Genomic DNA, 16,197 nt, shown 5'->3' with positions numbered 1-16,197 from the left:
GTTATTGTAATTATTGCTGTTGTTGTTGTTGTTCTTGGTGGAGGCGATGATGATGATTGTTGTTATTATTATATTATATTAATATAAATTATATATATTATTATTGTTGTTGTTGTTATTGTTATTATTGTGATGATGATGATGATGATGATGATGATGATGATGATGTAGGTGAAACATCACACAGAGAAAGAGGTTTGCCTCTCATCCTGGGCTGGGAGGCAGCTCTGTCACTAACCTGGAGCCTCAAGTCCTCCTCCAAATAACAGAAATAATTGTGGCACACCAAAAATCCCTCCCCAAGCTCAGTAAATGCAGCATCCTGAGGTACCCCAGGGGAGCTCCGTGCTCAGGGCTGCTGCAGATGGGCTCGGGGTGGGTTTGCCCTGATAAGGCTCTCACGTGACGCCGCTGCCTTTGGGTTGTCAGTGAAAGTCCTGCAGATTAGTGTCCCCTGAAATCTCCCTAAGCAGCTCTAATGCCCTCAGATGTGCTCTCTGTGGCTCACTGGGAAGGCTGCACGAGACAAAACGTTAATTATTAGTGTAAAAATAGAGTTTTTCGTGATTACTGTGCGCTGCTTCGCTTGGGAGGCGCTGGTAAGAATTCACTCCTCTGTCTAAAACCTGGAAAGGAATTCAGAACGTGGCCCTGCTCAAAACTGCAAAATGAAAACCAGAAGCAGAAGATTTTTTTACCTTTCTCTGTAAGTGAATCCAGCTGGCCTCTTTCTAAACCTGCCTTGCAGTCATCTACAGATGTGCAAATGGAGGGAAAGAAGAAATGGTGCTGTTTGCATCTTCACTGCACACCAAAAAATGCAGACAATGCCTCTGTCCTCACAGATTTGCAGCAGTTTGGCCATACTACTGCTTCTCTTGATCCAGCTCAACAGTAAAATGTGTTTTTGTTGGATATTTAAAATAAAGGAATCAGTCTCTACCTGGATAATCCTGGAAGCTTTAACCTCCACGGCGTTTTCAGGATGCAGAAGAGGAAGGATAGGTGGGAATGGAGCCCTGGCAGGGAGTTCCACAGTGCCTCATCTCCCTTGTGTGTTTAACCTGGAAAATTGTTCAAATTGAGGGACTCTTCAATGGCCTTTACCTAAGGCTGGCCCCAAATCAGGCTCCATCAGGAATGGATTCTCCCCCCCAAAAACCCTTCCTTGCTTCAATGGCAAAATAAAAGATTGCATTTTAAACAGCACAATTTCACAACTTAACGATGCTATCTTTAAATATGAAATAAGCAAGAAAAAAAGATTTTTGCACTAAATCCCACCTAAAGTCCTGAAGAAGCTGCTGAAGCACAGAGCAGGTTTAGCAGATGGGGGACAACCCCAAATCAGTTAGGGGATTATTTGGGGAAAAAAATCAAACTTTGGATCTGCCTCTGTGGCTTGTTCAGAAAAATCATGAAAATGGCCTGTTGAATTTAGTTACCTTTGGGAGAACTACACTAAGGACTGAGCTGAATTTATTAGGGCCTGGCATGGAGTTGTAGGTTTAAAGAGGGACAATCACAGGTAGATTCACACACTCTGGCCACTAGTTGGGAGCTTTTCTGTGGAAAGTTTTGTTTCTCCAGTGCCCTGCATAGAGGGAATCCTTGGCACTCCCACAGTGTAAATTATTATCATTATTAATCCTTATGTTAGAATATTTCCACCTTCAGAATAACCTCAGTGGGAAAGTGCAGAAGCTTGCTGGGAGGTGAAAACAGCTGCTGTAAACCTATTTTCATTGATTTTCTTTTTTTATTTTCCCTAAAAGGGTTAACACAATAAAACACAATTAGCCTTGAATTATCCTGGATTTGTTGGATATTTAACTTGAAACATTAACATCACCTTGGCTGCACCCTCTGCTGTGGCATCACTTCACTTCAGCCTTTCACTTCACCCCTCGGCATGGCTCAGCAAGGAGGGAAGGGCAAACCAGACAGCACCAGCTCAAAAATATGCTCAGAATTTAGCAGCCTGATTGCTGCTGACCACCCAGAGGACAGGTGTGACACATATTTATGGGCTTGATTTTAAACCAATATCCGTTCATTTCATTTATGAGCCCATCACATGTTTTATTCTGACAGTTCCACTGCGGCGTCCCCGCAGTCTCCTGGCCATAAACTGCTCACAGTGGGATGTGGAGCTTATTATTTGGTGTGTAGGCAGCGAGCACCTCGCAGGCTGATGAACTATGGACAATTTATTCATTGGATTTTAAGCCCAGTTAAATCAACACCTAAAAGGGAGCCTCGCTCGCACTCCCTGCAACTGCAAACATTTGATACCATGAAAGTGGGGAGGAAATTGTAACAGATTTTGCATTACACTCATGCCTGAGATTTCGTCTCTGTTCAGGAATCCCAATGCTCAGAGCTTGTTGTGAATCTGCTTATTTGAGATTTATTTTTTTTCCCCCCAAAGTTCTGGTTTCTGGAAGGTGACTTCCCAAGGAGCAGGTGTTTCCCAGCTATCCAGACAGCCAGAGAGAGATGGACGGTGCAGAAAGATAGAAAAGGAATGGAAAATAAAAACCCTAAACACAAGAACCTTGAAAAGTTGTAAGATGTGCAAAAATGATCCAAGAATGCAGGTGTGCAGGCATGTGGGTGTTTGTGTATCCATATACCCATGTATATACTTCCAAGATGATGAATTCCACAAATTCGGGGCCTGGATATAAAACACTCAGAACATGACTTAAGCATCTTGATGTAGAGACCTTCAATTCTTTCATGTTGCATTTTTTTTGTCATTGTTTCTATCGGAATCTGGTTCTTAATCTGCTTTTCACTGGATTTTCCCCCTGTATTTATTGACAATATATTTGTTTTAAGGAGTGCTGTATCACAAACAATTTGTCCCTCAACACGAACAGCCGAAATACTGTGGGGTTGTGACCTCCTTAGCCAGTCTCTGCCATCCTCTCCATCACAAACATCTTTCTGATATTTGATATCAATCTTTCTAGCTCCAAATTAGGACCAATTTCTTGTTCTCTCTCTGATGTTATTTGTAGAGAGCAAAGTGTTCCCTTCATTTTTTTTCAACGTATTTTTGCATAATTCAAAAGTACTGTCATGTTTCCTGCCACTCTTCCATTCAGAACTATCCTCATTTATTCTTTCCTGGATGAGTCTGACTTCCCAGACCTCTGGTTCTCGTTGTACATCCACATGTGATGACTCCCTGGATGCAGTGACCAAAGCTGGCAGTTCCTAAATTTCCTGGCGAAAGAAATTTGGTCTTTCCCAAAATTGCCAAAAAAACTTGGAATTTGAAAAAGAAAACCAGCAATTTTCCTCGTCAACAAAATTATATCAGAGAAGGAAACAGGAACTCCTGCCTGTAAAGTAGCCACAATGTTTGATTTCTGAGGGTAGTTTCCAGAAGGATTCCTGGCTGATGGGAAAGAGGGAGAGCAGTGCTCTTCCAGAGGCTCAGGAGGACACTCAGGTACCTCAGCTCGCTCTGGCTCTCACCATTTCATAATTTTAGCATAAGAGAAATTATACCTGAAGTGCCTGCTGATGAGTTAATGCACCACGCACTGGAAACCCAAGAACTGCAGCATTTGGTGTTAGGAGAGACCCACAAGCTCAGGCCCCCAATCTCATTGGCCATTTTTACTGAGGCGCATTAGCCCACAGCTTCCATTAGGGATAAGTGAAATGGGAGTGAGCTCATCTTGAACTCAGCTGAGCCCTTTTCAGATGAAAGTTCACCTCTGATTTCCAGCTTGGGGCTGCTGTAAAACTTCTGTCACTGGGAGCAGAACCAAACTTGGGGCAAGACTTGCAAGAGCAGAGCAGGCATCATTGTCACCATCCCCTCCTCGACTGGTGAACTCCTTTTTCTGTGAGATTAAAATGATTTCATGTCACCGCCTCTGAACAAGCAGCTCTGTCTCCATGTTCTAACTGTCCTCAAAGAGGAATCATGGAATCCCAGGATGGTTTGGGTTGGAAGGCACCTTAAAGATCATCCAGTGCCACCCCCTGCCATGGGCAGGGACACCTCTCACTGTCACAGGGTGCTCCAAATCCCAGTGTCCAAACTGGCCTGGGACACTTCCAGGGATCCAGGGACAGCCACAGCTGCTCTGGGCACCTGTGCCAGGGGCTGCCCACCCTGCCAGGGAACAATTCCTGCCCAGTATCCCATCCATCCCTTCTCTGTGGCAGTGGGAAGACATTCCCTGTGTCCTGATCCTCCATCCCTTAGAAATTGCCTCATTCCATCTTTGCTGCAGCTCCTCCAGGCCACCATGAGGTCACCCCAAAGCTTCTCCTCTCCAGGCTGGACAATCCCAATTCTCCAGCCTTTCCTCCCAGCAGAGCTGCTCCATCCCTCTGCTCATCCTGGAGCCTCCTCTGGACCATGCAAGGAGTGGTGCTGCCAGGGATCTCAGGCAAAGGAGGAGAGAGGGAAGCAGAGAAGTAAAAGCAGCAAACAGAAAATTCTGGCACCACTGGACCGGATGGAAGTGGCACCACTGACATCACTAAAAGTAGGCTCAAGTCTGATCTGAAAAGCAATTTAGAATATGAGCTTTTCTCTCCAAATGAGCAGTAAGTGCCTTCCTTCACCCAGAATTGGGTGCTTTCTATTACATTTCAAATTGATTGGCTTTATGGCCCACTCCTGGGGAATTGCCCTAGCATGATCTCGTCTGGCTCGTGTTTCTAATTCTGGCAACTCTAAATCCAGATGCCCTGAAAATCCAGGCTGTTGCTTACAGCACATCCTGCAGGCTAATCCCCATTTTTGTGTACCCAGGCAAAATCCAGGAATTGGGATGTGTGGAAGATTAGCCCACAAGGTGAAAAGGAAAGGAAGCCAAAGGAGAAATTTCAATAGAAAATGTTCACATGCAGAGTGTGTGGAGGAGTCAAAATAAACCACAACCATTGCTCCACAAGAAGAATTCAAACGGTATTTTTGCATTATCTAAGATTTTTCTAATGGGAACCACGAAGTGGCCACCTGAAGGTGTGTCCTGCCACCAGTGGGCAATGGATGGAGAGATCCAGAAAACACAGTTCCAGCTCTGTGCTCTTCCTTTGTGAGGTGCATGTTCAGCCTCATTCGGGGCATTAAGAGCTCCACTTGGGCTGCCAGGTGACAAAGAAGCCTCTCCACTGAACAAAAAGGGTTGAAAAGGATGCAGCACGTTGCTGTGATGGAGGAAAGGAGCTTGTGGACAGGTGGAGGTCGGACTCTTCTCCCATGTACCAACTGAACAAAAAAACCCCACCAGCTTTTATTTGTGCCAGGAGAGGTTTGGATCGGGTATTACGGAAAATTTCTTCACCAAAACGGTTGTCAAGCCCTGAAAGAGGCTGCTCAGGGATGTGGTGGCATCACCATTCCTGGAACTGGTTTAAAAATGTCTCGGTGTCCATTAGGGGCATGGTTTAGTGCTGGGTTAATGGTTGGACTCGATGATCCTGGAGATCTTTTCCAGCCTAAAGTGGTTCCATGGTTCCGGGATGTGGCTGCAGAGCTGCCCCTGTGAAGGATGGGAAGGGCAGGAGGAGCCCTCTCAGGGCTGGAGGGGGAGCACATCACACTCTTTCTCCTTGGATCCCTGCACAAAATTCCAGCTGCTGCCAGGGGAAGCTGTGTATGCCCACCCAGGGCAGTGAATCATCCCAGGAAAGGCCGAGGAGAAGCTCATATATGAATGGAGTGTGGAGGGTTTTTTTTGACACTGGCTATAATAAATATCAGCACATTTAGAAAAAAAAAATTGTTGGCTTAAAGGGAGGAAAAAAAAAAAAAGCTACAGCTGAGTGTGGTTCACTAGAAGGAAATATCCAAGGCTGTTGAAACATTAGATAAAAACCTGCTCTTGAAATGTCAGGAATCAGTGAGGATAACAACTGTCAATTTGGTCCAATAAAACCTCCCTTTTATTTTGCCTACTTTTCTCTTTTATTTTTAATAGCTATCCATTAGAAAAGCTGCACTCACAATTTGCTGGTATTTGTGGTTCTGTTTTAATGCTGTCTATTAGTTCTTCCCTCCTTTCCTTTTAATATTTACACATATCATCAAATGCTGGGGGAAAAAAAACCCCATGAGAGTAAACCAATTACAAATAACTTGTTACTGAGGGCATGGCTGGGCTTTCAGTGCTGCTCCCACTGAGTTTCAAGTAGCTGAGGACACTTTTATATTGGAAATAATCCATGTTATTATCAAGTGGTACACTGTTATTTCTTAACTTCATCAGAAAACAGCACAACTGCCCTAAAAAATAAAATAAATCAACTGTGATGCCTTAATAAATAAATGATAATGAGGTGGCTAAGAAAAAAATTATGGCCAGGAGCATCAGTTTGGCATGAGCTTCTCCAGCCTGGAGGATTCCAGCTGGAAAAGCCCAGTTTAAAATTCTTACACTTCCTCCATTTCATGGGCACTCACCAGCGCTTATGCAGCTCAAATAATCCGTGCCTGCACTTTATATATGGCGTGGCAAATGCCAGCAGTGTATGGAAAACAGGATCCAGCCTTCAGCAGAGCAGCCAGAAGGGGATGAAGGGACCTCAGCAGCACCTGAGCCTTGGGCTGAGCTCTCCCAGTGCAAACAGGACCCTCCAGCAGTCAGGGGAACCTCTGCAGTGGCTTCGGGGGGACAGGACAAGCCCCTGCATCCAGTTTGGGACCCTTTGTAGCGAGGCTGAGCTGTTGATACAACAGCAAGAGAGGTCGTGGTCCCTAAAACACCACTGGGACAATGAGACAGAGGTTTACCAGAAACAGTCTCTTCCAGAATTGGAGGTAAATTCCAGCTGATGATTATGTTTCTCTGCCTGTGTTTGATAAATTAATTAGGGAACAGAGAGGGAATAAGAGAAGTGAAGCCTCATGAACTGCTTCACTAACTGCTGCACAGAGAAGACTCTCAGTTGTGGTTTTCCTTTATCAACATTTTCAGAAACACTAACATTTCCTCCTCTTCTTCTTAAATAACTTCTATCACAGAATCCCAAGAATATTTCAGCCTTTCAGCTCCCTAAAAATCAAAGGGGGAGGGGAACCTCGGTATTGAATATGAGGACACTGTGCAATATAGAAACCCCATGGGGACAAGGAGAGGGGTCATCAGAAGGAAGTTAAGCTGAGCTTTGAGCCCAGACTAATGGCATGAGCAGACATCTGCCTCTTGCAGCCTCTGCAGCTGGGAGTGTTTCTGCCCAGGGCTGCTCTGTGTGTGCTGGAGAGTTCAGCTCTGTGTTCTGCACAGCCCACAACTCTGGCCTTCCCCAAATCCCAGGATTTCCATGTTGCCCCCAAGCCATGGGATAGTCCTCCTGAGCCCTGGGCCTTGCCCTGCTCCTGGAGCATCTCTCCCTGGAGCTCTGGGCTGGCAGCTCTGCCCCCCAGGAGATCCCACCAGGGATCAAGGAGCAGCACATCCCACTGGGTCCCCAGAGCCGGCAGCTGGAGGCCATCCCTGACTGCTCCAGCAGCCTTGGCCAGGCCTTTTGGGCAGAAATACAGCTGGAGCTGTGTCCAAACCCTCCCAACACTCAGACCCAGCCCCTCGGAACTGCTCCTGACCTTACCAAAACACAGCAAGCTGAGAAGCAGCTCCCAGCTCCCATTTGTAATAATTACAGCTGAGCTTCCCTCACCCTTGCACTATTTATTGCTTTTGCCCTTGTCATGGATTGCTGGAGACAGAAAGACTATTAAAGCCTGGAATATTTCTTTCTGGACAGGCAGGGTGAGCTTTGGGAGAAAATTCCCTCTTTTCTCTCCATCATTGCCACTTCTGCTGGGAGGGGAAGGGAAGGGAAGGGGCTGGTTCCCACTGCAGCCTGCCTGGAGCACTCAGAACCTGCTGAGCAGTGACTGCAGCAGGGGGAACGCTCCCCTCTGGTGGAAACACAACCTCGTAAGGATATTTCTGCAAGGCACAATAATTGCTCAAGTATCCACCTCTAAGCTGGGTCTCCCCTCCCTTATTCTCACCAGGCTGTAGGGGGGAAAAGGTGCGTTTCAATGATGACAACTGAGGCTGGCAAGAAGCAGCTGAAGGGCACCTGCCAGCTCCCACCGTGCTGTCAGCATCCCCAAGGCTCCAGGATGGGCTCTGGCAAGGAGATAGTTCGCTTGCCAATAATAATAATTATCATTAATAAGCGAGTGACGTCCTGATCTGGGTTACATCAGCCGTACCCTTGGCTGGAGCTGCTGCCAGTCACACTCACACCGGTGCTGTCCCCAGCAGGGCGTGCGGAGCACAGACACGGGCCGGGAGCTGCTGTGGCTGGGGGAGGAGGATGCAGGGGATGGCCCGCGGTGACTTCTGCCTCCTGGCTGAGGGGACAAGGGGACACGGCCTGGACAAACCCCGGGAGAGCCGACTTGGGAAACTGCGGGGGCATAAAGGATGGGAAGGGAGGTGCCGGGCCATCCCCTTCCTCCTCCTCCTCCTCCTCCTCGCCCGGGGCATCCCGCGGGGCTGTCCCGTGTCACAGCCGGGCAAGGGGCACAGCGGTGTCCGTGTGTCCCTGCGGGATGTCCGTCCGTCCCCGCAGAGCTCCCTGCTCCGCATTCCAGGGCCATCCATCCCTCCTCCGTCCCTCCCCTCTGGCAGCCCCTCCGCACAACCCGACGGCAGGAGCCCTGCCAAGGAAAACCAGCGACATTCGGGGGCGTTTGGGAAAGGAGCAAGGTCAGGGCTCCCCCTGCACCCCGACCCTGCCCCACGGGCGGCATCCCTGGGGAAAGTGGGGGCTGCCCCCCGAACCCAGCGGGGTTTTGCTCCCTTCGGTCGCTTTTCCCGAGTCGCTGCCAACCCCGCCGTGCGAGCTTGTTGCGAGGACAAACTGTTGTGGTTCCCCCTCCGGCCCTCTTTCCCCGCCTCCCCCCGTTCCGACCGGGGGCTGTCAGCGCACGGAGCCCGCCGTACCCCATGTCGCTCCCGCGTCAGAAAATGAATGATGCAGCAATTTAATTAGGAGGGAGCGGTGCGTCCATATTGCACCGGCGGAGGAGAGAGCTCGGCAGCCGGTGGGGGGAAGATGCTGCGCGTCCGCGGGCGCCGAGGCTGCGCCCCTGCCCGCGCAGAGCGGCCCCGGGGCGGCGGGACCCCGCGGAGCCCCCGGCACGTCCCGCCCGCACCCGCGGCTCTGCCCCTCAACTTTTTGCCACCGAGCCGCGGTTCCAGTTAAGTCTCTCCCGGCCGAGCCACCGCGGGATGCGGAGCGGGGAATTCGGGGGGGGAGCGCGGGATGCCCCGGGAGTGACGCGGAGATCCGCGCAGATGTGTGCGCGGGGCCGGGCGGGCGCAGGGATGTGCGCGGGTGCGGACAGCGGGGGATGCGCGGAGCAGCGCGGGGTTCACCTCCTGCCCTGCCCGCGGCTCTTCCCTCCCGACCGGCTGAGCCTCCCCCGAACCCCCCGGAGCATCTCACCCATCAAGTTTCACCCGCGGATCCTCCGCGCCCCGCGCAGCCCCGTTACCTGCGGCGGCTCCCGGGTCGGGCGGGCAGCGCGGGCGCGGCCCCTCCGCCTGCGCGCACCCGCCGGGAGGATGATGCGGGAGGTGCCGGGTGTCTCTCCCCAAGGTGTTCGGCTCTGCGGGAAGCTGCGGGATCCCGGCGGGGCTCGGGGCGGGAGCGGCCCCGGGACGGGCGGGCGGCGCCGGGCGGAGCAGGCGGTGGATGCGGGGGCAGCGGGGAGGCAGGAGCGGGACCCCCGGGCTGCTCCCCGCCGCAGCCCTCAGCTGGCACTCGCAGTCAGAGCAGCTTTGATTTCCTCCAGACTTGGGCTTTTTGTTCCCTTTTTTCCCCTCCTTTTTTTTTTTTTTTTTTTGGGAAACGGGAGGGGGGCGGGGTGGGTGCAAAATTCTGCCCCATCCCGGCGGCTCTTTTTTCCCTTTCTGATTCTTCTCAGGTTTTTGGTTGTTTTTTTTTTTCCTCCCCCATCTGCTCGTTTCCCACTTCCCTTCCTCTCCGCCAACCAGCCCCCTCCTTCCCTCTTTATAAAAAAAAAAAAGAAAAAAGAAAAAAAAAAAAAAAAAAAGGAGGGGAAAAAAAAAAGCAAGGAAAAAAAAAATTGTGTAGTCAGGGCTTCCCAAATGCGCGCCCCCGACCTGGAGCCGAGCGCGCCCCCTCCGTTTGTTCCCCTTGTTGAAGCTGATTTTCATGACGTGGAGGAGCCTGATCCAGGGCAGCGCACACACACACACACACACACACACAGAGACACACGCACACGCACACACGGCCCCGCACCGCCCCGCACCCCGCGCACACCCGCGCACGCCGCGCACCCGCGCTCCGCCGCCGCGCCCCAGCGCCCGCTCCGCGCTGCCGCTGCTGCCCGGAGAAGGCGGCGGCGGCGCTGGAGCCTGCAGCAGCCCCTCTCCTCCCTCCTCCATTGAGTGTGCCAAACAGCAGCTCTGCATCCTAAAGAAGATCATTGAGGGGCTCATTGCATTCCCAGCACGTTTCAGGCTTGCTTTTTTTTTTTTTTTTCTCCTTTTTTTTTTTTTTCTCCCTTTTTTTTTTTTTTTTTTTTTTTTTTTTTTCCCTTTTGCCTCAGCTTCAGCAGGAGTAGAGAGAGAGGGAGAGAGAGCCACAGAGAGGGAGAGGCAGAGAGAAACCAGCAATCTTTAAACTCGGGCTTTCTTTTTTTTCCCCCCTTCGTTTCTTTTGCCTTTTTTTTGCATTATTTTTGGTAACGATGTGCTAAAATCTCTCCTGCAAACCGGTAAGTACAACCTTTCTGGATCCCTTTGTTTCCGCCTAGGGTCAAAGACACCCCCCTCTTCCAAAAAGAAGATATAATAATCCTCTTTATTTATTTTTTTTATTTTTATTACAGCCCTTCCAGAAGAGAAAGAACTTAAGTGGCTAATATTTTGCAAAGGAGACAGAGAGATTGATACTGCAATATAGCTCTCGTCTCTCTCCCTTCTCCCCAATTAGATGCTGGTTTTAATTGCAGAGGATATTTCTCTTTTCGTGCTTTCAACCATCTCCTCTTTCCCACAGGGGAGGGTTTCATTTGCAAGTTGATCCTAAGGATTTCTGTTCCTCTGGCATTTCTCTCCCCTAAATGCATCTTTCTGCTCTTAAGTTTGCGGATGGTGGGCAATTTTTTCCTAGTTCTTACACGAGGAAGGCAAAAAGGACCTTTTTATTGGGAGATTGAGACTAACAGCAATGATCGCTCCGAATCATTCTAATGGGCATTTCAGGGATTCAAGGAGGGCTGCATCACCACTGGTATCATTCCCATCCTTAGCATTTCCCTGTGCCCATACATTTAAAATATCTGGTGAAAGGAAGGGTGAAACCATATGTTGAAGGAGCTGCATCTCATTAGGGCAGTATTATTTTCATCTGATTGGAGAAGAATGGTGTCTTCATTCGGAATCGCGTATAGTAGGATAGAGAATTTATCGGCTGGTAAGTGTCAAGGTTTTTTGGTTTTTTGTTTTTTGGTTTTTTTTTTTTTCCTTCCACTCTCAGCTTTTTAACCGGGTCTTCTGCTTGGTCCTGGGGGCACAAAATGCCCTAATCCAAGGCAGGCTGAGCGTTTCAATCCTAGGTGCCTCTTCAGCTGTCACTTCCCTTTAGATCTGCTGATCGCATGGGCATGTGCTTTAGAAAAGATTAATCATCTCTAAATGCTTTAATCAGCTAAAATGACTAATATATGTGGCGTGTATTTATCTGATAATATAATACGTACCAGTTGCATTAATTCACCGGCGCATTTGCGAGGGGAAGATTTCCTTCCCCGTCAGGGTCGTTAACCGTTTGCTCCGGTAAAAGACACTGTGGGGATTTCTGAGGGGAGCCGTTCTGCCAGGGACACCTCGCACATTCCGTGGAACTCGCGTGTGGAATACACGGAGCCGGGAAGGGAGGGAGGGAGAGAGGCTGGAGGGTGGAGGTTCAATAACTTTGGGAGTTTGCATGGATGAAGGATGATGTGGTGCGACACCGGAGGAATCTGCCCACACTTGGTGTGGTTCCCCCTCTCCCGGAGTCGAGGAGGGCTGTGATGGCTCCCGGGCTAAAATTGCACCCGGGGATGAGATCCGGGCAGCTCCAGCCACCTGGGAAACGTGGAGAGACGCAACACGTTCGGTGTGCTCGTGGTGCCGTGTGGGGCTGCATGTGCTGTCCTCTTTATAGGTGGCATTTACCACGGGGAGGGGAGCGAAGGCAGGCTGCTATCGCGTGATGGAGCCGTCTAACATCTCTCAAGTATAAATCAGGGCAAGGCTCACGCAAGCCGACACCCCTGGAGTTGGTTGGGAACGTCTGCCCAACAATTGCTGAACTTTCCAGGAGCCCGCCATGAGTCCAGCAGGTAGGGGCTTAGGAGAAGGAGAGGGGCAGGGCAGAAATACTGAAATCTGTGTTTCTCTTCCCGTTGCAGTTTTGTAAACATCAACACATGATGAAACCTTCCACGGCAGAGACGCTTCATAAAGGAAGGATGTTGTGGATAATTCTTCTAAGCACAATTGCTCTAGCATGGACTACACCTATTCCCTTGATAGAGGACTCGGAGGAACTGGATGAGCCCTGCTTTGATCCATGTTACTGTGAAGTGAAGGAGAGCCTTTTCCATATACATTGTGACAACAAGGGATTTATAAATATTAGTCAGATAACAGAGTCGTGGTCGAGACCTTTTAAACTTTATCTGCAGAGGAATTCCATGAGGAAATTGTACACCAACAGTTTTCTTCACTTGAACAATGCTGTATCTATTAACCTTGGGAACAATGCACTGCAGGACATTCAGACGGGGGCTTTTAATGGGCTCCGAGTTTTGAAGAGGTTGTATTTGCACGAAAATAAATTGGACATTTTCAGGAATGACACTTTCCTGGGTTTGGAAAGTCTGGAATATCTGCAGGCAGATTACAATGTCATTAAACGGATTGAAAGCGGGGCATTTCGAAACCTAAGCAAATTGAGGGTCCTTATCCTAAATGACAATCTTATCCCCATGCTTCCCACCAATTTATTTAAGTCCGTGTCCTTAACCCACTTGGACTTGCGGGGGAACCGCCTCAAAGTCCTTTCGTACCGCGGGATGTTGGACCACATTGGCAGGAGCCTGATGGAGATCCAGCTGGAGGAGAACCCGTGGAACTGTACGTGCGAGATCGTGCAGCTCAAGAGCTGGCTGGAGCGCATCCCCTACACTGCTCTGGTGGGGGACATCACCTGCGAGACACCCTTCCACTTCCACGGGAAGGACCTGAGGGAAATCAAAAGAAGCAAGCTCTGCCCCATGCTGTCCGACTCCGAGGTGGAAGCCAGCCTGGGCATCCCTCAGCTGTCCTCCAGCAAGGAGAACGCGTGGCCTACGAAGCCTTCCTCCATGCTGTCCTCCTTCCATTTCACCGCTTCCTCCGTTGAGTACAAAACGTCCAACAAGCAGCCCAAGCCCACCAAGCAGCCCCGGGCGCCCCGGCCTCCCCCGACCCCCCGTGGCCTGTACCCCGGGCCCAACCAACCGCCCGTGGCTGCCTACCAGACCCGGCCCCCCATCCCCATCATCTGCCCCACCGGCTGCTCTTGCAGTTTGCACATCAACGACCTGGGCCTGACGGTCAACTGCAAGGAGCGGGGGTTCCACAACATCTCCGAGCTCCTGCCCAGGCCCTTGAACGCCAAGAAGCTGTACCTGAGCGGGAATTTGATCCAGAAAATCTACCGCTCCGATTTCTGGAATTTTTCCTCCTTGGATCTCTTACACCTGGGGAACAACCGGATCTCCTACGTGCAGGACGGGGCGTTCATCAACCTGCCGAACCTCAAGAGCCTGTACCTGAACGGGAACGACATCGAGCGGCTCACCCCGGGCATGTTCCGGGGCCTGCAGAGTTTGCATTACCTGTACTTCGAGTACAACCTGATCAGGGAAATCCAGCCGGCGGCCTTCAGCCTCATGCCCAACCTGAAGCTCCTCTTCCTCAACGACAACCTGCTCCGCACGCTGCCCACCGACGCCTTCGCCGGCACCTCCCTGGCGCGCCTCAACCTGCGCAACAACCACTTCCTGGCGCTGCCGGTGGCCGGGGTGCTGGAGCACCTGCACGCCATCGTGCAGATCGACCTGAAGTCCAACCCCTGGGACTGCACCTGCGAGCTGGTGCCGCTCAAGCAGTGGCTGGAGGCGCTCAGCTCCGTCAGCGTGGTGGGCGAGGTGCTGTGCTCCAGCCCCGAGCCGCTGGCCGACCGCGACCTGCGCTCGCTGGAGCTGGCCGCGCTGTGCCCCGCCGCCCTGCGCCCCGCCGCCGCCGCCTCGCCCCCCGCCGCCGCCCCGCCGCCTCCCGCCGCCACCGGCGCGGCCGCCTACGAGCTGCCCCCGGCCGCCGCGGCCGCGGCCGTGCCGCTCTCCGTGCTCATCCTCAGCCTCCTCGTCCTCTTCTTCTCCGCCGTGCTGGTGGCCGCCGGGCTCTTCGCCTTCGTGCTGCGCCGCCGCCGGAGGAAGCTGCCGTTCCGCGGCCCGCGGGCCGAGGCGGCGGACCTGGGCGCGGTGCCGCTGCGCTGCCCGCGGCTCTTCCCCGAGGGCGGCGGCGGCGGCGGCGGCGGGGGCGGCGGGGGTGGCCCCGGGGAGCGGTCCCCGGAGAAGGCGCCCCCGGCGGGCCACGTCTACGACTACATCCCGCACCCGGTGACCCAGATGTGCAACAACCCCATCTACAAGCCGCGGGAGGAGGAGGAGGCGGCTGGCGGCGGCGGCGAGGCGGCCGAGCTGCTGCGGGGCGGCGGCGAGCGAAGCTTCGCCCACCCGGCCGCCCCCTCCGCCGCGCCGGAGCCGGGCAGCAGCTACCGCACCTTGCTGGAGAAGGAGCAGGAGTGGAGCCTGGCCGTGTCCAGCTCGCAGCTCAACACCATCGTGGCCGTGCACCCCCAGCACCCCGCGGGCGGAGGGCTGGCGGCGGGCGCGCTCGGGGCGGCGGCGGCGGCGGGGGGAACCCCGCGGGACCGCGACCGCCCGCCGCCCTGCGCCGTGGGCTTCGTGGACTGCCTGTACGGCACCGTGCCCAAGCTGAAGGAACTGCACGTCCACCCCCCCGGCATGCAATACCCGGACCTGCAGCAGGACGCCAGGCTGAAGGAGACCCTGCTCTTCGCGGCCGGCAAGGGCTTCCCGGACCACCAAACCCCTACAAGCGAATACCTCGAGTTAAGGGCCAAACTCCAAACCAAGCCGGATTACCTCGAAGTCCTGGAGAAGACCACGTACCGGTTCTGACCGCCGCCCCGCCGCCCGCCCGGCCCCGCCGCCCGCGAGCAGAGGATACAGCTGTGCGCTCTGCCCCGCCAGATGTGCGCGCTGCGGGGCAGGGCCCTTCTCAGATCAGTAATCGACGAAGTGCCTTCGCAGACTTTTGCCAGCAGATGTTAATCAGTCATTATTTTTTATACTGAAACTGAGACTTTGACTGTGCCATGTCTAAAGGTATATTATTATTATTATTATATTATTATTATTATCATCGGGGATCTTTGTATTGATCCTGATTAAGTAAATTCTATGTGTGTCTCTCTCTTTTTTCTTTTCCCTTTTATTTTCTTTATTCTTGTTGTTTGTTTTGTTCGTTGGCTCTTTTTTTTTCTTTCTTTTCTTTTTTCTTTTTTTTTTTTTTTTTCCTTTGGCAGTAAACTTCCTCGATATTTTCCCTTGGAGGGGAGGGGGAGGGAAGATGGCATTTTCTGGCCTGCTTTCTTCTTGCCCATCATGGCACAGATTCTGTACATTTATTTAAAAGAGAGAAAAAAAAATTAATAATAATGCAAAGAAAGCAAACGAGCGCAGTTTGCTGCATGCCTGGAAAACTGCAAGAGGGAAGGGAGGGGAGGGTCTTGCTCGAATGTCTCACTCTTGTCTCTCTCCCTCTCTCGCACGCACACTCCTCACCCTCCGCGCACCCCTCGCCAGCCCAGCCCCTCCGGGGGTCCGCGGGGGGAATCCCGGGGGCAATCCCTGGGGCAATCCCGGGGACAATCCCGGGGGCAATCCCGGGGGCTGGGGGAAACCACCCGGAGCCGAGCAGCCCGAAGGATTGTCACCACGTGGCGCACTCACCTAGGGGATGCTCAGTGACACTTCATCATGACGCCATGGTTTTTTGGAGGACATCCGCGCACTTTCCTAATAAAAAGCGACATGCAAATATACAGAGG

At 52.1% G+C, this 16,197-nt stretch overlaps 1 protein-coding gene across 3 annotated transcripts; it reads left to right on the top strand.

The window, feature by feature from the left end:
- Window positions 1–10,069: 10,069 nt before the first annotated feature.
- On the top strand, window positions 10,070–15,355 carry SLITRK3 (SLIT and NTRK like family member 3). 3 transcript variants are annotated; one of them, XM_066325692.1, is made up of 2 exons: window positions 10,070–10,741; window positions 10,856–15,355. In XM_066325692.1, the coding sequence occupies exon 2, from the start codon at window positions 12,443–12,445 to the stop codon at window positions 15,263–15,265; it is 2,823 nt and encodes a 940-aa protein (XP_066181789.1). In that variant the 5' UTR covers window positions 10,070–10,741; window positions 10,856–12,442; the 3' UTR covers window positions 15,266–15,355. The 3 variants fall into 3 exon arrangements, with proteins under 3 accessions (XP_066181789.1, XP_066181791.1, XP_066181790.1); XM_066325694.1 differs by having other exon boundaries at window positions 10,070–11,442; window positions 12,425–15,355; XM_066325693.1 differs by having other exon boundaries at window positions 10,070–11,804; window positions 12,425–15,355.
- Window positions 15,356–16,197: the final 842 nt, after the last annotated feature.

The sequence above is a fragment of the Sylvia atricapilla genome, chromosome 10, assembly GCF_009819655.1.
Source record: "Sylvia atricapilla isolate bSylAtr1 chromosome 10, bSylAtr1.pri, whole genome shotgun sequence".
Taxonomy (NCBI): Eukaryota; Metazoa; Chordata; class Aves; order Passeriformes; family Sylviidae; genus Sylvia; species Sylvia atricapilla.
Note: the sequence above shows the minus strand (reverse complement) of the source record. Positions and strands in the feature narration are given on the sequence as shown.